Source organism: Pituophis catenifer, unplaced genomic scaffold (assembly GCF_029215685.1).
Source record: "Pituophis catenifer annectens isolate HBS135680 unplaced genomic scaffold, rPitCat1.0.hap2 SCAF_53, whole genome shotgun sequence".
Taxonomy (NCBI): domain Eukaryota; kingdom Metazoa; phylum Chordata; class Lepidosauria; order Squamata; family Colubridae; genus Pituophis; species Pituophis catenifer.
The window spans coordinates 31,947-55,909 of NW_027256933.1; the positions used below are offsets into that span (position 1 = coordinate 31,947).

At 44.9% G+C, this 23,963-nt stretch overlaps 1 protein-coding gene across 1 annotated transcript in view; it reads right to left on the reverse strand.

Moving 5' to 3' along the window:
* The window catches only part of LOC139326542 (glycerol-3-phosphate acyltransferase 2, mitochondrial-like), a 42,649-nt gene that overhangs the window by 5,951 nt on the left and 12,735 nt on the right, over positions 1–23,963 (reverse strand). Inside the window, exons 7-16 of the mRNA XM_070956532.1 lie at positions 22,510–22,609; positions 19,120–19,329; positions 17,739–17,849; positions 17,490–17,575; positions 17,039–17,160; positions 9,992–10,062; positions 8,905–9,166; positions 7,483–7,631; positions 4,414–4,491; positions 3,291–3,416 (exon numbers count right to left, since the gene is read on the reverse strand). Of these exons, the coding sequence (XP_070812633.1) occupies positions 3,291–3,416; positions 4,414–4,491; positions 7,483–7,631; positions 8,905–9,166; positions 9,992–10,062; positions 17,039–17,160; positions 17,490–17,575; positions 17,739–17,849; positions 19,120–19,329; positions 22,510–22,609 (1,315 nt within the window). The remainder of the gene's footprint in view (positions 1–3,290; positions 3,417–4,413; positions 4,492–7,482; positions 7,632–8,904; positions 9,167–9,991; positions 10,063–17,038; positions 17,161–17,489; positions 17,576–17,738; positions 17,850–19,119; positions 19,330–22,509; positions 22,610–23,963) is intronic.

Consider the following 23,963-nt stretch of genomic DNA (forward strand, 5'->3'; position numbering starts at 1 on the left):
GGGCTATCCCAGCAGAAAAGGGAAGAAAACTGTCTTGTATTCCATTCAGTTCTACAGAGGAATTATTGAGTCGGTCATCTGCACCTCCATAACTGTCTGGTTTGGCTCTGCAACCCAACAAGACAGACACGGACTTCAGAGGATCATTAGAAGTGCAGAAAAAACAGTGGCTACCACCCTGCCTTCCATGGAGGACCTGTCTACTGCACAAGTCAAAAAGGGGGCTGGGAAAATGTTTACAGACCCCTCGCATCCTGGACATAAACTATTTCACTGACGCTATAGAGCACTGCACACCAGAACAACTAGACACAAGGACAGTTTTTCCCCGAACGCCATCACTCTGCTAAAGAAATAATTCCCTCAACACTGTCAATCTATTCACTAAGTCTGCACTACTATTAATCTTCTCATCGTTCCCACCACCCACCTCCTTCCACTTATGACTGCATGACTGTAACCTTGTTGCTGGTATCCTTACGATTTATATTGACTGTTTCCTAATATGATTTGATTCTCCGTTGTGAAGGGAGGGCGAAAAGTTAGCATTCTCTCCGCTGCATTTAACATTGAATTCTGCGGCCGAGAGAATGCTAACTTTTCGCCCCCCATTCAGAGCTACTGCTCCCTTTATGGTTCCCTCCCGGCCTCCTCCCTCCTGGGGATTACCTTAAAGGGACAGGCTGCAGCAGCTCCGTTCTGAATGGAGGGAGAAAAGTTAGCATTCTCTCTGCTGCATTTAACCTTGAATTTTGTGGAATATCGAGCAGCCGGAAGAGGTGAGCGGCGACCGGCCGGGCATGGGTGGGTGGGGCCAAGGAGGGGTAATTACTACCGGTTCGGCGAACTGATGCCCATAATCCCTAGCAGTTCACCTGAACCGGTCCGAACCGGTAGGATTTCACTCCTGGGGAGATCCAATCTGGAATTCAAGAGGAATTTCTGACCGTGAGGACAATTAACCAGTGGAACGGAAGTTGCCTTCAGAAGTTGTGGGTGCTTCATCACTGGAGGTTTTTTAAGAAGAGATTGGTAGTCATTTTTTTCCAGGATGGAATAAGGTCTCCTACTTTCAACAAAGGGTGGATTAGATGGGTCTCTTCCAGCCCCATGGTTCTACGATAGGGGACTGGAGGCTAAAACATCGACCAGTACGCTCCCACAGAGAGGGACTCCTCAGGGTGCCGTCGGTTAGACAGTGTCGACTGGCGACCCCCAGGGGGAGAGCCTTCTCTGTGGGGGCACCTGCCCTCTGGAACGAGCTGCCCCCGGAGATTTGTCGGATTCCCGACCTTCGTACCTTTCGCCGCACCCTTAAAACATATTCCATCAAGCAGGGCTGGCCTAAAATATTATTTTTAATGGGTTGTTTTATTTTAGATCATTGGCCAAACTATTTAATAATTTTAAATCGTTTTTAACTTTTATACTGTTGATTTTTATCTTGGCTGTACACCGCCCTGAGTCCTTCGGGAGAAGGGCGGTATAAAAATTTAATAAAACTAAACTAAACTAAAACATATGAAGAACAGCTGAAGGAACTGGGTATGTCTAGTTTGATGAAAAGAAGGACTAGGGGAGACATGATAGCAGTCTTCCAATATCTCAGGGGCTGCCCCAAAGAAGAGGGAGTCAAGCTCATCTCCAAAGCACCTAAAGGCAGGAGAAGAAGCAACAGGTGGAAACTAAACAAGGAGAGAAGCAACTTAGAACTAAGGAGAAATTTCCTGACAGTGAGAACAATTAACCAGTGGAACAACTTGCCACCAGAAGTTGTGAATGCTCCAACACTGGAGGTTTTTAAGAAGAGATTCAATAACTATTTGTTTGAAATGAGATAAGGCTTCCTGCCTAAGCAGGGGGTTGGACTAGAAGACCTCCAAGGTCCCTTCCAACTCTTGTTACTCTATTTCAAGAAGAAGGCAAGAATAAGCTGTGGAAATTCTGGGCCTCCTTTTAAGGGAGGCGTCTCTGCCTTTGGCTTCCCAGAAGGTGGCACTGTCTACTCTTGGAAGGTGCTGGGTGGGCCAGGCAAGGCAGATGCTGGGTGCAGGAAGCTTGGCAGGCACCCCAGTTCAGCCCCAGCCACTTAATTACAGAGAGCTCGGCTCCCTCTTGAAAAGAGGGAAGGAGGTTTCAAAGGAGCAGCCCACACGACTGGCATTTAAAGAGACAGGTTGCCAGCTCGGGAAGCGTCACGCCGTGTGCCAAGGAACAAAAGAAAGAGGAATTGATATGGTAATTTGATGTTCTTTTTACAATGGGGATGAGGAAGAAGCCTTCAGGACCGGGATGGGGGGTGGTGAGGTTTTCTCTCCTTTCTTCCCACGACTGGGAAAAAGAGTCTTGCAAGAGCAGGAAATGTGACAGCAGCTTCCTTTCCCCTCGTCCTTGGCACGCACATCCCAGAGCGATGGGGAGCATCGCTCTTTCCAACAGGAGAGAAGTCCAAACAAAAGGCCCATTCTCCCAAGTCTCCATAAAGGAGATGCCCCAAAGTTGGTTTCCCAAATGGCAACTGGATATTCTTGATTGTTGTTTTTTTTTCCCCTTGAAAACATTTCCCCCCTTTTTTGAATTATGTTTTGTTAGTTGAAAGGGGAGTTAAAGAGCAAGAGGGAGTTTGGAGTCTATAGAGAGTTAGCATATCTTAGTTTATGTTTGTTAAATGCTATAGCCTGTAGTTGCTCTGGGAAGTCTGGGGTGGGGGGTGGGGGGTTGGGGGGAGAGGGGGGAGGAGGGATGGGAAAAATGGTTGTAATATTTGATAAACTTTTTAATAAAAAAAAAAGAGAAAGAAAACATTTCCCTTCACATCCAAGAAGCCTTGGTAGTACAGTGGTCTAAAGCACCCTGTTATTAAGACCAGCTGCCTGCAATTACTGCTAGTTCGAATCTCCCCAGGCTCAAGGTTGACTCAGCCTTCCATCCTTTCAAAGATAGGTAAATTGAGGACCCAGATTATGGGGGCAATAAACTGACTTTGTATAAATATACAAAAAAATGAAGGCTATTGCTTAATGCATTGTAAGCCGCCCTGAGTCTCCGGAGAAGGGCGGTATATAAATCAAATTAAAAAAAAAAAAAAAACATCTCACCCAGGCTCGTAATATTTCCTGGGCTGCCCACATAGTCTGCCAATGAATGGGCAAGACTCTACCAAGGCCCCTTGAGTCCATGTGTTGCTCACCAACACGAAGATCTAGCAAGAACCTCCAAGTGAAATCGGTAGGTGAGCACAGAGAAAAAGGATCGACTCCCCTCCTCCCCCAACCACCGAGCATCCATACTTTGAAGCACTGCTTCTCAGCCTCCTCCCGCCCATCAATGTCGACAAAATCTTCCGTTGCCTTCCACAGGAACTTCTCGGTGAAGCCCTTCTGGGATGTGTCACACACGAAGCGATCGCTGGGCACCTGCAGCAGGGAAAGGAGGAGAGGCACCCATCAGCTCCAGGCAACGGGAAGGGAAGAGAGCCCTTGAGGAAAATAATGGGTCCAACTAAACCATTGGGAGCCCCAAGCACCCCAACAAGAGAGGTCTCTTTTCTCTTTGCCCTGCCCAACCCGGAGCTCTGATCTTCCTGCGGCCCATCAGATTCCAGTGAAGGAACTGGCGGCAACGCTCCAGAGGTGGGTTTCAGCAGGTTCGGACCAGTTCTGGCGAACCGGTAGCGGAAATTTTGAGTAGTTCGGAGAACCGGTCGTAAAAATTCTGACTGGCCCCGCCGCCATCTCTTCTCTGCCTCCCGAGTCCCAGCTGATCGGGAGGGAATGGGGATTTTGCAGTATCCTTCCCCTGGAGTGGGGTGGGAATGGAGATTTTGCAGTATCCTTCCCCTGCCACGCCCACCAAGCCATGCCCACAGAACCAGTAGTAAAAAATTTTTGAAACCCACTACTACAACGCTCGTTATCCTTCCTGCGTTGACAGAACATGGACTTTGCTTCTCAGAAGCACGCAAAGCGACCCCCCCCCCCCCGGGACACTAGCAACCGTCATAAATACGAGTCAGTTGCCAAACGTCTGAATTTTTATCACATGACCAACGGGGACGCCGCAACGGTCATTAAGTGTGAAAAAGGATTGTAAGTTGATTGTTTACATCAGTGTTTCTCAACCTTGGAAGCTTGAAGATGGGTGGACTTCAACTCCCAGAATCCCCCAGCCAGCAGCGCTGGCTGGGGGATTCTGGGAGTTGAAGTCCACCCATCTTCAAGCTTCCAAGGTTGAGAAACACTGATTTACATTGTGAAGCTGTAACTTCAGTCACTAAGCGAACCGTTGCAAGTTGAGGGGTCCCTGTATCTGCATCTTGTTCACCGTAGGTATGGAAAACGCAGGTGTGACAGTCCACCTTCTGCCCGGAGACTCTGTGCAGGTGAGAGTGAGAGAGAGAAGAGAGTTCCTTACCTCCTCGGCTACCAGCAGTCCAGACTCCACCAGTTTGTCCACAGCATGCTGACAATAGTAATGCACAGACTGGCAAGGCTGAGAGGAAGCAGGGAAAGGTGTCAATTCCAACGAAATGTATAAGTTGGGTTTAACAACAGATATAAAGATGATAATGCTGAGTTCGACAGTAAAATAAAATGACTATGTTGGAATTAATAGCTAAAAAATAAAAATGATTATGCTGGGAACAGTAAAAATGAAATGATTGTGTTAGGGTTACTAGTAAAGTAATGAAGATGATTATACTGGGAGCAATAGTTAAATTATTTTTTAAATGTTTACAATAACTGTAATGATTTATATTGTTAAAATATACCCCATCTAAGCAAAAAGAAAGAGAAAAATGTTTTTTAATTTTTCAATGTCTTTTTATAATGATTTTTTAAATGTATTGTGAGCCACCCTGAGTCTTCGGAGAGGGGCGGCATATAAATTTAATAGATTCAACTCAATTCAATTAAATAGTAACTTTGTAGAACTTGTAGAACTAAATAGTAGAACTTTGAAAAACTCTTGCTTCAGAGTCTTTTACTTGGAGTTGGGTTTTATTCTGGAACGCTGACATTGCTGTTTGTTGAAGCCCTTGGAGGTTTATGAGGGAATCTGTACAGACTTTTAGCTACACAATTTGGGATGAATACTCCTTGAATGATGTGGGAGTAGGAATGGAATTCCAGAGGAAAAAAAAATTGCAGACTACAGGAACCATTTGCACCACTCAGGTGACTCTGGGGACACAGATAAATCTCCAAGTGGCCTCAACGACCTTCTAAAAGGATGCAAATGACCAGCTGAATGCAAAGAATATAAAATCCTTCCATTCCCCACCGTCCTATCAGAGCTGAAGAAGCTTCTTGGATGAGGAGGGAAAAAACAAGAAAGTTTTTGAAAAAGTTTCACCTTCGGGAAAACCGTGACCTGGAGGATGGAGAATCTCTATAGACATCGCAATGACTCTTACTGAATATGCACCCGAAAATGCGTTGTAAGTAATGAATAATCTACTTGCAAGTGAAGAGGTATATTTGTTAGTCACAAATAAGAGCCATAGCTGGTAATTCAAACCCCATCGGAGGCGTAGCCCGATGACTCAGAGTAGGCATCTCCTCCAAGAGGTCATAAGTCATGGACACCCCTTTCTTTTAACTCACAAAAGCTGCCTACTCATATTTAGCAGTGGCTCCGTGCAGTGGTGGGATTTAAGTAATTTAACTACTTTTACTATTGGAGAATAGTAGCTAAACTGGGAGCCAGTTTAAATAAATACAGACAGGAGTATTGGAAAATACAGCTGGGAAATAGATATTTAAACTATGAACCAGTTAAAAATTAGATTCAATGAAATATGAGAATAAACTTGAAGTAAATAAAATAAAGTATTGTGGAAGTAACAAACTATAGAAGGAAATGTTGATTCTTTGTGAAATGACTTTAAGAGAGGAGGAAAATACTTTTTGTCAAGATTATGGATATTAGATGTCATTTAAGAGAAGTAAAATACAGATTTGAGGTAATGAGTCTTAGGATTGAGGAATGTATATGAAATATTGATTGTTAAAATGATAAAGATTTAGAACGGTGTTTGTTGTTTAGAATTTTGGGTGTAATAGTAGAATGATAAATGTTTAGAATAAGATTTTTTTTCTTTTTTTCTTTTTAAGGTATAAATGGATAAAATTTGGAACAAAATTGATTGAGGGAATGTGAATAATTGGACTCATTTTATGCCGGACCAAACCCTTGCTCTAAAAAGATGTATTTTATGTTTTATGTTTAAAAAAAAAATTAGAAAAAAATAATAATAATTTAACAACCGGTTCTCTGCTCTAATGATTTCTCCAACAACCAGTTCACCAAACTGCTCAGAAAGTTAACAACCGGTTCTCCCGAAGTGGTGCGAACCGGCTGAATCCCACTACTGGCTCAGTGGCAAAATCATACTGTTTCCGAGTTCTTCAGGAAGGACGCAAATACAAAACGCTTCCCAAAATTCCTATTAAAAACAACTCCTCCTCCTCACAGAGTAGTAGTAAAACAAGAGTTATTGCTACACTTTCCCACTTCCTCGAGTCCCTCTTACTCAAGGGGTTGGCAACTTTACAACTTGTGGACTTCGACTCCCAGAATTTCCTCCGCAGAAAAAGGACGGCCAGGCCCAGCCTCCCAGAATTTTGGGAATCGAAATCCGCTAGTCGTAAAGCCGTATTTGGAGACACACCCCCCCCCTGCTCGACTGTATTCTCCTTTTAAAACTGCAGATGGAAGCAGATTACTATGAATAGAAGTAAGAGTCCTTCGGTATATGTTGGGAGAGGCGAAAAGGAACAAAGAAGCAGTTGCAGGCGTCGTTTTAAAAATCTGCATTAGGATTATCCATCAGCCACTGCAAAATGAACGTAACTTTCAAGTTAAGTCCTCCACTTATAACTGTTTCTTTAGGGACCATTCAGTGAATGTTTTCATACAATCATTGCACACCCCCCTGGTTTTATATTTATCAACCAACGAATTTACTACTATAAGATTATTACAGAAATTACAGAATAGCAGAGTCGGAAGGGACCTTGGAGGAGACCCTAGACCCGTGATGGCGAACCTATGGCACGTGTGCCACAGGGGGCACATGGAGTCATATCTGTGGACACGTGAGCATTGCCCTAACTCAGCTCCAGCGTGCACGTGTGCGCCTGCCAGCTGATTTTCGAGCCTTTTGGGCCCACCGGAAGTCGGGAAACGGGCCGTTTCCAGCCTCCAGAGGGCCCTCCCCAGGCTCCAAGACCTGACTGTGGTTTTTTCCCAACCCCCCCAAAACTTTGACCTTAGACTGTCTACTGTTGACCTCACCCCATTCCTAAGAGGTCTGTAAGAGGGCGTGCATAAGCGCACCAGCGTGCCTACCGTCCCTGTCCTACTGTCCCCATTTATTCGTACCCATTTCCTGTGTTCATATCCATGTTTATACTTGTATCTGTTATCTCGTACACGATTGACAAACTAAATAAATAAATAGAATAAATATTCCCTTACCTGGCGTAGAAGGAAATCTTTCGGTAGCAGCTGAACCAGCAGGACGGACTTGTTATGAAGTTCTTCGTGGGCCAGGACGAAGCTCCCAAGCTGCTCGGGACTTCCCAAATACGGCAGCACCTCCATCAGAAGGGCGTTGATGGAACAGGCTGCCGAAAAGATTGAAGGTGGTTGGGTAAAGCCTGAACGGGCCCCTCTGTACACCACCACGTTCATCAACTTAGCAACACACCGCATAGGTGCCACCAAAGTTTAGGAGCAATGAAAGAGAAGGTCTTTATTGTCTCTCTGAGCATCGGACACACAAACACACCCTCTGGCTCAGGTGTGTTTGTGTGTCTGAGCCAGAGGGTGTGTTTCCTTTTCCCCCCCTTTCTCGCAAGGCAGCTGCAGATATTATTTATGTAGGTCTTTGGTTATTCGGGTTTTCTCCCGCGTAAAATTGGAGGTGTCTTGGCAACGTTTCGACGAAGTCTCATTCGTCATCTTCAGGCTGGTGTTTTCGGCTTCGTGCTTCTAGGAGCAATGTGTGATCGCAGCTGTTTCTTCCTTTTAACTGCCAGTGGGGGTGTGAACTGATTGGGTGGGAGCTTGGCTGTGTTCTGATTGGGTGGAGGTGTGTTCTGATTGGTTGGGGGTTTGGCTGTGCTCTGATTGGATGGGGGGTTGGCTGTGCTCTGATTGGATGGGTGTATGTTCTGTTTAGGTGGGGGCTTGGTTGTGCTCGGGTTAGTCTGAGTAGCAGGGAGATTTGAGCTGGTGAGCTGTGTTGCTGTTGTTTGGCTTCGTGTTCGTGGCCGTGCCACCTCTTCATGGTGGGTGTCAGTCTGCTTCATGTATGGATTGGAGGGGTTTAATATATATATATATATGGCAGGGGGGGCATTTTCGCTCTCCCCAGGCTCCGGAAGCTTTCCTCAAGCCTCCATGATGGTGAAAACGGTTTCCCCTGGGCTCTGGAGGCCCTCTGGAGGCCGGAAACAGGCCCGTTTCCAGACTTCCGGAACTTCTAAGGGGTTGGTTTTTGCCCACTGAGAGCCTCCGCACAGGTGCTGCACTTACCTGGCATCCAAAATGGGCCACATGGATATTCCTGGGAGGGGCAGGGCAGGGTGGGCGGGGCCAGCCAGTCCTTGCAACTACCGGTTCAGGAAACCAGATGTAAAATTAGCATCCAATTCACCCGAACCGGCTGAATCTCACCTCTGGCCGTAGAGATACGTAGAAGGCTCTGAGAAAGCCAGAACTTAGGAAAAAAAGCAGATGAAGCCCAAACAGAAGTTTTTGCTACTGCTTCTGGCCTTACACTGAATTATCCAGCCAGCCTCTCTTTGTGGTCTTAGCCAAAGTTCTCCCCTCTGAAGCCATCACATCAACAGCGAGCCAGATATCTAAGTAGGCTTTGAGATCTTGGATACTTACCCCCGATAGCTTCCTGGATGAAGATGGGCAGGAGAGCCGTGCTGTGGTGGCTCAGCTCCCTGATGGCCACCTCGGTCTTCTTGGGAACCACCAAGACATCTCCCAATGAGAGGCTGTAGAGGGTAATGCAATCTCGCAGCAGGGACAGGCTGTGACACAACACATCACGTACCCGGCCAGAAAACCCCACATCATAGTTACGCATCAGGATCTCATCAGTGATCCAAACGAAGTCTTGCATCAGTCGAGAAAGAAAAACTCCCTGGTGGGATGTAAGGAAGAAAGAAAGAAAGGCAGGAAAATAAGCACTGTATTTTTCGGAGTATAAGACGCACCTTACGTTTTTGGGGAGGAAAATAAGAAAACAAAATTCTGCCTCTGCCTACCAGCATCCATCGGTATTCATCTGGCTAGCGTCCTGTCAGTATGTGAGAGAGTTGAGGGCTGTTTGGAAACTGAAACAGTATTTGCTGTGTGAGCAACAAGGAAGGAGACAGCAAGGAGCCTGGGCGTGGTTTATCTCTGCAGCTCTGAGTCTGCGCTAAAGCTGCAAACTAGTTTGATGCTCAAAACTGAAACTCCTCTCCTCTGCTTGTGTTTTGCATTGGAAAACCTGCTTTTAGTATTGTATATTTTACTTCCTGTGTTATATAATATATATAAAGAGAAGTTATTGAATCCTGCTGAATCAGTTATTTGTGCTTTATGGATGTGATTGCTGCTGCAAACTCTGAGTCCTTGCAGCAAATAGCAAACAGCCAAGTTAGCTTCAGCACAAGCAGCTGATTGGCGGGTGGATCGGCCTCAAACTGGTCCAGTTTGGGGCATCACACTTTGAAGGATGGTTCAAGGATGCCAGGGGAAAGAAAGGAAACGTAAGAGTCCTATGAGGAGAGAAGACGATACGGAGTATGTTTAGCCTTGGGAGGAGGAGGAGGAGAAGATGAAGAAGTTCGGGAGATGCAGCAAGTCATCCGAGGTCCTACAGAGCAAGCCATTTCCTTTCATGTCCAAGGTCCCAAACCCTAAATAGGTTCCTGGGAGAAAGTGGGAACTCCCCCCACCCCCTCTTACTTCCCATTCTTACCTCTTGGTGCATGTGTAGCAGAAGTGCAGAAAGAATGTGGACCGCCATGATGGCTGAACACGATACACCTGCTAGGAAGGTTAAGAGTGGGTAGAGTCACATTTTTCAGTGTTGTTATAACTTTGAACGGTCACTAAACAAACTATTGTAAGTTGAGGACCACCTGTTGTGACCTGTCGGCCGCCGGTCCCTCCAGCATCAGAGGAGGCGTGGTGTCAGGTTTTCAGGCCGTCTTCAAATAAATTGCGTCTCAAAGTCTTTTTTGAAACAAACTTCCATTTTATTTAGCACGGCAACTTTTACACTGACTCCATGCAGCCAGGACTGACGTGCTGACCCAAAATCCCTCCTCTCCCTTCCCCCACTCCTCTGCATTCATTGGCCATCTTCCCAATCATTCACCCCTAATCTACTGCTCCAATTCAAAGAATTTCCCCCCTCCCATCCATCTCCTAGGGGACATTATCTCCAGCTAAAATAAATAGGTGAAAGGCAACCGTCCCGTTGCAGACACTTGCGTTCTCCTTCTTATGTCAGCACCAGGATAAATGCATCTTGACGTGCTGACACGTGGGAGTCAAGGCCAGCATCAAGGCAACCTGAGAGCTCCGAGAGGAAAGAGGGAATGGAGCTGGCAGAGAGAGAGAGAGAGAGAGAGAGAGAGAGAGAGAGGGAGGGAGGGAGGGAGGGAGGGAGGGAGGGAGGGAGAGAGAGACAGAGACAGAGACAGAGACAGAGACAGAGACACAGAGAGAGAGAGGGGGGGGAGGCAGAGCCTGGGCCGTCCATCAGCCCTCAGATGGAGAGACAACAGCCCCCAGGTCTGGAGGTAGCTGATGAGGAAGAGGAGGAACAGCTGGGTCCAATGCCTGACGTGTGGATGCACATAAGGCAGAGGAGAGGAGAGCAGTGGAAATCTATGGGCTGATCCTCGGGATGGAAGAGCCACCACTGCTAGCGAAGCCCCATCCTAGCTCTGGGGATAAAAGGCAGGTGGCGGAGATGAACAGGTGTGGCAGACAGACAACTAATTCATCTTCCGGACAGACGGACTTGTTAGCCTGCGGTGAGAGAGAAACTTTTTGTCAGGGCTGCTGGCGCTCCTAATTAAAGGAATCTTTGAGTTCACTTCAGAGGGTTTTTCGTGTTTGGGGAACTGGGTCAGGACACCACCTCTATACTTTAGTCTCCAGCCCCCTGATCATCTTTGTTGCTCTTCTCTGTACTCTTTCTAGGGTCTCAACATCTTTTTTTGGATCATGGTGAACGGAATTGGTTTTGCAAACAGTATCAACAGTAGAGACCTTCAAATTTGTAGGTTCTACCGTATCGCAAGACCTAAAACGGACCGCTAACATCAAAAACGTCCTCAAAAAAGCACAACAAAGAATGTTCTTTCTGCGCCAACTCAGAAAGCTCAAACTGCCCAAGGAGCTGCTGATCCAGTTCTACAGAGGAATGATTGAGTCTCTCATCTGCACCTCCATAACTGTCTGGTTTGGTTCTGCAACCCAACAAGACAGACACAGACTTCAGAGGATTATTAGAACTGCAGAAAAAACAATGTCTACCAACCTGCCTTCCATGGAGGACCTGTCTACTGCACGAGTCAAAAAGAGAGCTGGAAAAATATCTACAGACCCCTCTCATCCTGGACATCAACTGTCTCAACTCCTACCCTCAAAATGACGCTATAGAGCACTGCACACCAGAACAACTAGACACAAGGACAGTTTTTTCCCAAACGCCATCACTCTGTTGAACAAATAATTCCTTCAACTCTGTCAAACTATTCACTAAGTCTGCATTACTATTACTATTAATCTTCTTATCGTTCCTATCACCCATCTTTTTCCACTTATGACTATAACCTTGTTGCTGGTATCCTTACGATTTATATTGATATTGTTTCCTGATTGCTTATTTATACCTTATGACTATCATTAAGTGTTGTACTTTATGATTCTTGATGAACGTATCTTTTCTTTTATGTACACTGAGAGCTTATGCACCAAGACAAATTCCTTTTGTGTCCAATCACACTTGGGCAATAAAAATTCTATCTATAAAAAAGAACATACCCAGGGATATTGGGTATTGTTTTTTCCTGCTGAATAAATGGACTGCAATAGATCAGGATGAGCCATTTGCTTTTATTTTATTTTTTTTTAAAAAAGGATTTATCTTCGGTAAGGTAGGCTCCCCCCCCCCCCCCAGCAACAACTCATCTTCCTGAATCGTAAAAAGAGAAACGGCGAATGTGTCCTCATAAACCATTATACCAAGTCACGCAGGTGGGTGCATTAGCACAGAGAGAGCAGCTGAAGTTATTATACTAAAATAACTGATAATTGGGAAGTTACAGCCACTCTCCGAGAACAGCAATAAACTCAAAAACACACCTTGACACGTGAGATCCATCTTTTATATAACGGAGGCTCTTAAGCGACTGAGTGGGTTATTCCGCGCGTTCCCGTTTTGCTCTGACCCAGCTCCCCAAACACGACAAACCCTCTGATGTGAACTCAAAAGATTCCTTCATTAGTAGCGCCGGCAGCCCCGGCAAAAAGTTTCTCTCGCAGGCTAACAAGTCTCCCTGGCAGGGAAATGAATAATTGTCTGCCACACCTATTCATCTCCGCCTCCTGCCTTTTATCCCCAGAATTAGTTGGGGCTCGTCGCAGCGGTGACTCTTCCATCCCAAGGACCGGCCCATAGATTTCCACTGCTCTCCTCTCCTCTGCCTTCTGCGCATCCGCACGTCAGGCACTGGACCCAGCTGTTCCTCCTCCTCCTCATCAGCCACCTCTAGACCTGGGGGCTGTTGACTCTCCATCTGAGGGCTGACGGACGGCTCAGGCTCCGCCTCTGTCTCCCTCTCTGACAGCTCCATTCCCCCTCAGAGCTCTCAGGTTGCCTCCCTGCTGACCCATGCTGCCTCCTCCTCCTCTGATTTGGGTGCTGGACGGCCCGGTGGCCGATAGGCCACAACATGTTTCATAACAGATCGTCTCCATCACACAAGGATAGCAATATGGTCAGGTCCCACAAGAAGGACTGTTCTCCCATGGAGGAACCTCACCTGTCCCTTTTTTTAAAAAAAATAAATTTCTCTACAGAGTGGAGAATTGGTCTCTGGACAGAAAGCCACTCAAAGAGACTACAAAAATTTGAAATGTGGATTTACGGGCAGCTGTTATGTATAAGCTCATTGACCAAATCAGAAATGAGGAGGTGATAAGCCACCTGGGAAAGCCAAGGGAAATCGTCAACACCATTAAAAAGTGAAAAGTTAGAATATTTTGGAGATGTGATGGGACACCCGGAAAAATAAACACCGTCCTTCACTTAATCCTCCAGGGAAAGATTGAAGGGAAATGAAGTCCAGGCAAAAGAAGGACCTCATGGCTTCAAAATCTTCAAAATTGTGTTTTATTGTTGTGAGCCGCCCTGAGTCCATTGTGAGATAGGGCGGCATATAAACCGAATAAAAATAAATAAATAAATAAATAAATAAATAAATAAATAAATAAATAAATAAATAAATAAATAAATAAATAAATAAATAAATAAATAAAAAATCTAAAGGACCAGTTTGGACAAAATTCAGCAGCATTTTTCGTGCAGCTGTTGATACAAATAAGATCACCAACGTCTAATGACGGATAGGGCACAAGAAGAAGAAGAATAAATTTCTCAGAAGTTGGAAACGCTCAGAAGTTCCTCTGAGCATCGGAAGTGTCCTCCATGTTCCCAAAACATCAAAAGCACCAAAAAACCCCACAGTTTCAACCCCGAGTTACAATTATTCTCTCTTGTCAGTTAGTTCCCAGAATATATTCTGGGTGCGGATAGTGGGGCACTTGAGTCTGGTGAGATATTCTTTGCAAAGGTGAAACAATAAAGAACGCAAGCTGGTTTGAGTTTCCAAACCCCAAATTTGGATACTTAGATCTCTACTATACTCTTTGCAGCTCTTTTACTCTTGCTGTTGTTGTTGTTATACAACAGCAGCAAGAGTAAATAGCGAGAAATAACTGTTCCTTCCAGTTAACGCTCACTGCCTAAGCAATTCCTGCTATGTCTCACCCAATCTGACATGGGAACAAACCATCTGCATGTAGGCGTCTGCCTGCTGGCACATCTGTGTCCTTGACCCAGAAGCAACATCTTTCTCGTCACTTCTGGGATGTAGAAGGGGCCCATATGCCACGTTATCCAAGTGGGTTAACATACAGGCAGGCACAGGTGGCAGAAATACCAACAAATGCACCGACAATAACGTGAGGAGCTGGGGGAAACAAGCTGACTTTGCTTGAAGCTTCCTCCTGATGTCTCGTGAGGGAAATGCAGTAACTCAAGAGAGATGGAGAATTTAGAGCTGGAAAATCTCACCATGAATGCGTTTCTTTCACTGAACATCCCTGGATGAAAAGTCCGTAGAGATTCTCCTGCCATCCACGTCATGGTTGTCCCAAAGGTGCTTTTTCAAGAGGCAACTTTTTCTTTTTGAAGACGTTTCGCTTCTCATCCGAGAAGCTTCTTTTTTTTTATTGCAAAAGTTTTACAATTACATTTTCACCCCTTTTTCCCCCCCCACCTCCCCCCCCAAACTTCCCAACCTCCCTAACCCTCCCCAACCCTCCCCTCCCCCCAGACTTCCCTATAATATACTCATAATCATAAAGAATCCTAATATAACACTTATATATAAACTTGAGCCCCTCCCTCCCCTGTATAATTTTTCTCTTTATCTCATTGCCTTAAAAAATTTCTAGTACATTATTTTCAAGTAAAAGCTATTTGATACTTTCTAGTTTGATATTTGTTCTGAACATATTCTATCCACCTTTTCCATTCCCACTCATAAGTCTCTTGTGAACAGTCTTTTAAATATGCTGAAATCTTCGCCATCTCTGCAAAACTGGCCATCTTCAAAGTCCATTCCTCAATAGTGGGCAAAGCTTCATTCTTCCAGTATTTACCTATCAACAATCTTGCTGCTGTTATCATATACAATATCAATTTTGTTTCACCCAATGTAAAACCCTTAACTATACCCAATAAAAACAGTTGTGGAGAAAATTGAATTTTTTTCTTCAAAACATTCTGCATGACCCACCAAATTTTTATCCAAAAAGCCTTAACTTTCCTACAGGTCCACCAAACATGATAATACGTAGCATCCAAACATTCACATCTGACTGGATGGTGAGGAATGGAAGGATTTATATTCCGGCTGGTCATTTGCATCCTTTTAGAGGGTCGTTGAGGCAACTTGGAGGTTTATCTGTGTCCTCAGGGACAGCCATGACTTGGATGACGGAGAATCTCCACTTTTAGCTATACAATTTGGGAAGGACACCCTTGGAATGGTGTGGGAGTAGGAATGGATTTCCAGAGGCAAAATGGCAGACTACAGGAACCAGGAGCAAACTGAGGACACACAGATAAACCTCCAAGTGGCCTCAACGACCCTCAAAAAAGGATGCAAATGACCAGCTGCCTGCAAGGAATATAAAATCCTTCCGTTCCCCACCATCCCGTCAGAGCTGAAGAAGCTTCTTGGATGAGAAGCAAAACGTCTTCAAAAGAAAAAACAAGAAAGTCCAGTTGCCCACTTTTAGGACATCTCTGGATGAATCGTTCTGGAAGATTTCTCTAGTTTATCGTTTTCTAATTTCTGAGAGACCCAGAGAACACGTGTTGTGTACTAAATAATCTATGCTTACTTCATCCTTACGCTGAAAAAGGTTGCATTTTTTTTTTTTGTACTTTATCCATCACTCTACATTCTGGCCCTTGCACCTTGCCCTTCTTCTAAGGGTCTGGTGGAGAAGACAGAATCATGTTGTCCCCAATTTTCTTCTCCAAATAACCCTTGGGATTGGTCCAGAGATGCTCAAATGCTGGCTTTTTCAAATTGGATCCATCAAGCCCTTCCAATGGGAGAACTTGATGGGGTCCCCCAAGAGATAATTAGGGGTGGGAAAAGAGTTCAGTCAAAGCCAACGGATTTTCTGTCACTACCGTAGAATTTTGCCCCTTGATCAGGATATCTGGGTTTCGGTGGGGGCTGAAAAACTTTTAGAAACTTCTATCGGATTCCGGCTAGGTGTAACCACTACACCAGACTAGCCCTCATTGTTTTAATCAGCCTTTCCTCCCCGCCCTCACCCTCCCCGGTGTCAGTTTGAATTACCAGATTGTGCCCCTGGTCATTCTAGCATGATAACTGGGGAAAACGGGAATCGTAGTCTAGTCATCTGGAGGGCATGAGTTACATACTCCATCCTGTTGTGGCCCGCCAGCTGCCAGCGGAGTTGGTGGCAGACTCAGACGATGAGGAGGTTGGGGAGGAATGTGGGCCAGCTCTGGAGTCTGGGAAAGGCTCTGATGGACGCAGAGATAGAGCCAGGGCCGCCCGACATTTCCCAGCCACCGGAGAGGCAGCTGCCTTTGGAGGCTGATATGAGTGAGGAGGAAGAACAGCTGGGGCCTGTTCCAGATGCACGTATATGCAGAGCAGTTAGGAGAGGAGAACAAGGGAGGACAAGGAGTCGACTCGGGAAGCAAAGCACATGTGGACCCTGAATGGCCCCTCCCTGGCTGGGGAATAAATGGGAGGAAAGGGGAGTGGTGGTCGTAGGAGACAACCGTTCGTATATCTGAAGATTTTGCTCATTGTGTTTCGTGCCACAGACACTGCTGGCCAGAACTTAATTTACAGTCTTTTGGCTAGGAGCTCACATCGCAAGGAACTGATAAGTTCTGTTGCTGCAGTTAACTCCTTGAAGGATTCTTACCTGGACTTTTTGGTGGGTGACTGCAATTAATTCGCAAGAGGTAAATAAAGAGGGGTTTTCGTGACAAGGAGTCTGTTTCTTACTTCTGCTTAGGCTGGGTCAGAACAAAGCCCAAAGTCTTTGTTTTGGAATGAATCAAAATGTTCTTCTGACTCGACAGGGGCTGGACAACTTCAGCACCAACACGAAAAGCGACACCTCTGGGCACCTCTTTCTGCCAGCAGGTGAGACAGCTACTTACCATTCAAAGTGTGTAGGCTCAAATTGTCCAGCAAAACCTGTTCTTCTACGCCGGTCAGTGGCACCACATCTTTAGAGTTCGTAGGCCAACATTCCACTTTCTCACAATCCAGAATGCTGGGGCTGTTAAACCAGAGAATGAGAATGAGGAGGACGTGGTGAACAGCAGCTGTTTGGATCAATACTACCTGTCTCTCTATCTGTCCCTTTATCTCTCCCTCCCTATTCCTATTCCTATTCCTAGTCTCGCAACTTTCACGAACTCATTTAGTCCTCTGTCTAAGTGAACTGGAGAGACCCTTTTGAGTTCCTTTCCGGCTGTCTTCCGAGGATCCAGCCAGATGTTGGGTCTTTCCAACTGCAGCTGGGACTTTTGCATCCTCCAAGTCTGGGGGATGGGCCAGCCAGCCAGTGCCGCTTTTGCGTTTCCACAACTCTTGACGCAGACTTACCACCTGCCGAGGATTTCGGGTAAGAGCAGTTCTCTCAAGGGCTTCCTAGAGCTGTTCTGCCTGAAACATCTGTTTGTCACAAACTCCTAGGAAGAAAGCAAGGGAATCTGATTGCGAATCTCAACAGGCGCCGCCTCCTGTGCTGGCCACGCCCATCCCTCTCACTAGGACTTATTTTTGGGGTGGGGCTTATATTAGGTACATGCTTAAAAAATCAAGCTAGGGCTTATTTTTGGGGAAATACGATACCTGCAAAGAGAAGGGCTGCGCAAGGTCGATCCGGACGCAGCTCTGTCCACGACAAGCTGCTTGGCAGAGAGTCCACACAGTGGCCCAGAGACCAAGCGTCTGGGTGGGGCTCTGGAGAACAGAACAAGCAGTGCAGATGTCAGTTGCGGTCAACATTAGGACTTTTTTTTTGACCCCATTCCTGGTGGACACCCCTGATTGTAGCTGAAGATCACTTGCTTGGCTTTAGTTTGGACCTGGACGGGACACGGCAGTAGAATTGGGCAGAAACCTGTGGAAGCTGCCCCATGATAGGCTGGAGGTGAGAGATCAGAATTTTAAAATAACTCCTTCAGGTATTTCTTGCCATTCTTGCTGACGTTTCGTTACCAATCGAGGTAACCTCATCAGTGCTAACAAACCCTCACCCTTACCCGTCCCAGCACGGATGAGGTGTCAGAATATTCAGGAATAGGGCTTAGTAACAAGGCCAGCCACTTAAGAGACATGGCAACTGCGTCAGCCAATGGCGACCCTATGGAAACCAAAACAGTATTTGCTGGAGACAGCAAGGAGTCTGGGCGTGGCTTAGCTTTACCTCGAAAACTAGTCTGCTGAATTGAAACTGATGTCAGCACTTCAACCTGCATTTACTCTAGTGCTGACATAAGAAGGAGAAGAGGGGGCAGCTGGCAAGAGGACACTTGACTTCTCACCTACTTATTTTCCCTGAAGATAATATCCCCTAGGAGATGAGATGGGAGGGGGGACATTCCTGGGAGCTGAAGTAGTAGATATGGGGAGAGTGATTTGGGAAGAGGGCCAATGAGACGCAGAGAATTGGGGAACGGAAAGGGAAGGTTTTGGGGTCAGGAAGTCAGTGTTGTCTACGCCACAATCGGGGACAGGTTGTCGTGCTTAATAAAATGAAAGATTTCTTCAAAGACTATTTGTTTAGAAATGCAATTTATTTTATTTGAGACGACATCGAAACCTGACAACTGAAACTGTTCTCTCCTCTGACTGTATTTTGCTTCTAACTACCCTGTTTTCCTGAAAATAAGACCTCCCCTGATAATAAGCCCAATCGGGCTTTTGAGCGTATGCGCTGAAATAAGCTTCCCCCTGAAAATAAGCCCTCCCTGAAAATATTTAAATGCAGAGGTGGAAATCAGGTAAGAGGGCAAGAGGAGCCCCGTCTTGCTCCACGCGCCCCAAAATAATAAGACCTCCCCGAAAACAAGGCCAAGCGCTTATTTCGAGGTTCAAAAAAAATATAAGACAGGGTCTTATTTTCGGGGAAACACGGTACTACCACATTAGAAGAATCAGCCATTGGTATTGTACATTTATATTCCAGGTTGCTTAGCTTGATCTTCAGGACCTTTTGGCCACAGCTTACCTCCTTCCCCCTGGGAATGAAGTTAGGAGTTCTCTCATAGGAGATGCCAACGGGCACTATCATGACATCTGAGACGGCCCCAGTGTAATAAGCATTGAGCACCAAGCTCATCCAGGCTCTACCGGAAGGGGAGAGCTGCTGAGACCCCGAGAAGACCTCTTCCAAGAAGATCAGCAGAGGTTGCTTGCTCAAGAGGAGTTCTTCGACGTACTGTGAGAGAAGACAGGAAGTCCGTGAATGGCAAAACCACCCTTTCCTGCATCAACAGATTCATTGGCTCAAACCAGGGTGGAGTTGATTTCAATCGAGTTGATTTAAATCACAATTTAAATCATGATTTAAATCACTAGTAAAAAGGCTTGATTTAAATCAACTCGATTTAAATCATAGTTTTTAAAGAGCAACTGTCATCTCTGCTACTCCTTTGACCCACTGTTGACTCACCGATAGTCCCAGTGTTGCAGAATATACAGCCTCATGCTACGTAACTAAGCTCCATTTCATTTATTTATTTATTTAATTATTTATTTATTTATTTATTTTATTGAATTTCTATACCGCCCTACTCCCGAAGGACTCAGGGCGGTGAACATGAATTCATGCTGAATAAACTAAATTATTTATGTATCTTAAATAGAAAGCTATCTTACGATAGATTTTTACCCCAAAAGTTTTTTATTAAAATAAATTCAATAAAAATCAAAAAAATCCGATTTAAATAAAAAAAATCTGGTTTTTTTTAATTTTTTTTTAAAAAAAATCATTGATTTTTATCCACCCTGGCTCAAACCTTTGTAACAGGGGTCTCCCAAATTGGCAATTTTTAAAAGACTTGTGGACTTCAGTTCCCAGAATTCCTCAGCCAGCATGGCTACACAAAAATAAAGACATGGCTGTCTAGAAGTTGAAGTCTACAAGTCTTAAAGTTTCCAAGTTTGGAGACCCCTGCTTTAGAAGCACTTGTGCGATGATAGAATAGAATAGAATAGAATAGAATAGAATAGAATAGAATAGAATAGAATAGAATAGAATAGAATATGGAACAAATGGTATAATTGGCCAGAGATTAGAAATAGTAAATAAGAACGAATGAGGAAAGGTCAAAAACGGATAAATGCTTGTAAGATAATTGATAGTTATAGTATTATATGTGAAGGAATATATATAGAAATATGGGATAATGGGACAATAAGGAAAATATATTTAAAGAAGAGTAAGGGGGAAATGTAAATAAGAGAAGATTACCGCTGCAAAATTGTTGTAAAAAGGGAATAAATGTTTTGTGTTTGTGTATGTCATGTCCTATAGTTTTAAAAATAAAAATAAAACTAAAAAAATAGAATGGAATGGAATGGAATGGAATGGAATGGAATGGAATAGAATAGAACAGAACAGAACAGAACAGAACAGAACAGAACAGAACAGAATATGGAATGGAATGGAATGGAATGGAATAGAATAAAATAGAATAGAATAGAATATGGAATGGAATGGAATGGAATGGAATGGAATGGAATGGAATGGAATGGAATGGAATAGAATAGAATAGAATATGGAATGGAATGGAATAGAATTCTTTATTGGCCAAGTGTGATTGGACACACAAGGAATTTGTCTCCAGTGCATAAGTTCTCAGTGCACATACAAACAACGAAGTGATAGATCATAGATCATAAATCATAGTTACGCTCTTCATAAGCCATAAGATCCAAGACTTAAACCTAAAGGAATAGATAACAGACCATCCGGAGAGACAAGCCACTATGAAAAAAAAACCTACATATCCACTTCATCAGAACCGATTATTACAGGCAGATGAGATGAAACTGCCCACGTGCCCATCAAAGAGGATCAAGAGGGAAAAAAAGAAAAATCCTGCAGATTTTTCAAACGTTCAAAGGATTTTCTAGCACTTCTATGCCGTTCACAACAGCTACAAGTGACACCATCTCCCTCGGCGCGTCTCCTTTAGAAGAGCAGAAACGGCAACCTCAATTAAGCTCTGCAAGGAAGGAAAATCTCAGCTGCTCTTTTAACATTCTTCCTTCCTTCCTTCCTTTTTCTTTTTTTTTTTTAAAAAAAACAGCTTTGAAGGTAAGATCAGAAGCGGTGGGTGCTCGAAGAAGAGTTTCCAGAGAGTGCAAAAGGCCAGCTGGGACTGTGCTTGCTTTCTTCTTCCCCCACGGCCATGAAAACTTGAAAATTGCATTGCGGAATTGTCCCAAAGGAGCTTTTTTTTTTCCAAAAGGCAACTGGACTTTTCTTTGTTTTTTTTCCTCCCCCTTGAAGACATTTTGCTTTTCACCTAAGAAGCTTTTTCAGTTCTGAATTGGGGTTTGAGGGGGTGGGGGAATGGAATGATTTATATTCCTTGGAGTCATCTGGTCATTCATTCTCTCTCTCTCTCTCTCTCTGTCTCTCTGTCTGTCTTTTTCTGTCTCTCTCTTTCTCTCTTTCTCTGTCTCTGTCTCTCTCTCTCTGTCTCTCTGTGTCTTTCTCTCTCTCTTTCTTTCTCTCTCTTTCTCTTTCTTCCTCTCTGTCTTTTTCTGTCTCTCTCTTTCTATCTGTCTCTTTCTCTCTCTCTGTCTCTCTTTCTTTCTGTCTCTGTCTCTCTCTCTGTCTCTATCTCCGTCTCGCTTTCTCTCTGTCTCTCTCTGTCTCTCTGTCTTTTTAACCCTCTCTTTCTCTCTCTTTCTTTCTCTCTCTCTCTCTCTGTCTGTCTTTCTCTGTCTTTCTCTATCTCCGTCTCTCTTTCTCTCTCTCTCTCTCTCTGTGTCTCTCTCTGTCTCTCTGTCTCTCTGTGTCTTTCTCTCTCTGTCTCTTTCTCTGTCTCTGTCTGTCTGTCTGTCTTTTTCTGTCTCTTTGTCTCTGTCTGTCTCTCTCTCTGTCTGTCTTTTTGTCTCTCTCTTTCTCTGTCTCTCTTTCTCTGTCTGTCTGTCTCTCTCTCTGTCTCGCTTTCTCTCTCTTTCTCTGTCTCTCTTTCTTTGTCTCTCTCTTCTGTCTGTCTTTCTCTGTCTCTGTCTTTCTCTATCTCCGTCTCTCTCTGTGTGTGTGTGTCTCTGTCTCTCTGTGTTCCTTCCTTCCTTCCTTCCTTCCTTCCTTCCTTCCTTCCTTCCTCTCTGTCTCTCTTTCCAATTATCTGTTCAAACTGCCCTTTTCCGATCTGAAAAAGCACAAACTGGAATAGCCAACTTAACCCAAGGATTAACAAAGAAGAAGCGGTTACGTTCACGAGCCTCCAGCCAAACTTTTGAAGCCCCTCCACACTCCCTAGGCAGCCCTTTTCCTTTGGAATGCTCTTCCTGGGTCCTTCCCTCAGCCTCCCCGACCGCCCCCAGCCGCTAAGAGTCCAAGCCTTTCCCTGGCCCAAAGATCAAGGATTCCACTCACGGAAGCCACCACAGCTCTGGAGAGGGCTCCTTCACCAATGTCCCATCTCTGCCCCATTTCCTGGGGCAGGAACACCCCTCCCAGCGAAGCCAGCAGGGCCCTGGACCAGGAAGATAAGAAAGCTGTTAGTTCACCCTGAGAAAATCTGTGGCTGGTGGTTTCTTTGAAAATATTCAGGCATATCAGGAGAAATTTGCTATACAGGGCAGGAGTCTACCTCGGGCAAATCTTCACTGCCTTTGGCGTGCTGAAGTAGAAGAGCCATTTATTTTTCCAAATATGAAGAAATACCGCTTGAAACATGAAAGTCACGGATACAGTATTTTTCGGAGTATAAGACGCTCCGGACTGTAAGACGCACCTACCTTTTTTGGGGAGGAAAACAAGAAAAAAAATCTGCCTCCCAACAATTTGCCTCCTTGCAGCAAACAGCCTGTTTCAGCTTCAGCACAGCCTGAATAGCACAAGCAGCTGATTGCCGGTTGGATCGGCCTCCCGAGGATCAGCTGTTTTAGGCTACAGGGATTGCCATAGCCTATTGCTGCCTCCATTTTCAGCCTCTGCATGCCCCATTTTCCGCCCGTTCTGGGCGGCGGGGATCGGAATGGGCAATTGGCAATGGCAATCCCTGCAGCCTGAAACAGCTGATGGGCCGATCCAACCAGCAATCAGCTGCTTGTGCTGAAGCTGAAGCTGAAACGGGCTGTTTGCTGCAAGAAGGAAAATTGCTGGGAGGCAGAGGCCAAAGGGTGGGAGCCGGCGGGTGGGAGGGGTTACATTCGGTGTATAAGACGCACCCAAATTTTCACCCTCTTTTGGGGGGGAGGAAGTGTGTCTCATACTCTGAAAAATATGATAAGTTGTGTGCAAGGAAAAAAAATTGGGATCACAGCTTCACCTCAGGGACTCAGAAGACATGGAGAGGGTCAAAATGAAGACAAATGTGCATTTAAGGGTACACTTAAGTTAGTCTGCAGGCTCTGGTTAAATGGGGGGGGGATTAAAAAAAATAGCTTGGTTCTGAACTGTGCATTTGTGCCCAGATAGAAAGCTAAATTCCGTTAAGTTGGTTGTGAGTAGAACGCATCCTGCAAATTATTAAAATGCTGTTATTGCATTGAAAAAAGACTCCTGAAAATTGGGTTTAATAGAAACAAACGGTAAAAGCTTTTTCCAAGACAGAGCCTCCCACACATATTTCACAAAAAAAGGAGAAAAGTACAAGGCAGGGAAGGAAAAGAAAGACTCCGTAGAAAACCCAGGAGGTCTTCAAGAAAAGATTGGACGGGCATTTCTTCGGGATGGAGTGAGGTCTCATGTCATGGGCAAAGGGGTCGGAGTAGATCAGGGGTGTCAAACTTAATTTCAAAGGTTCAAACCATCTTCAAAGGTTCAACTTCTCTAAATGTTAATGTGTTAATAGTATCTCATTACTACTGTATAAATACCCTTGC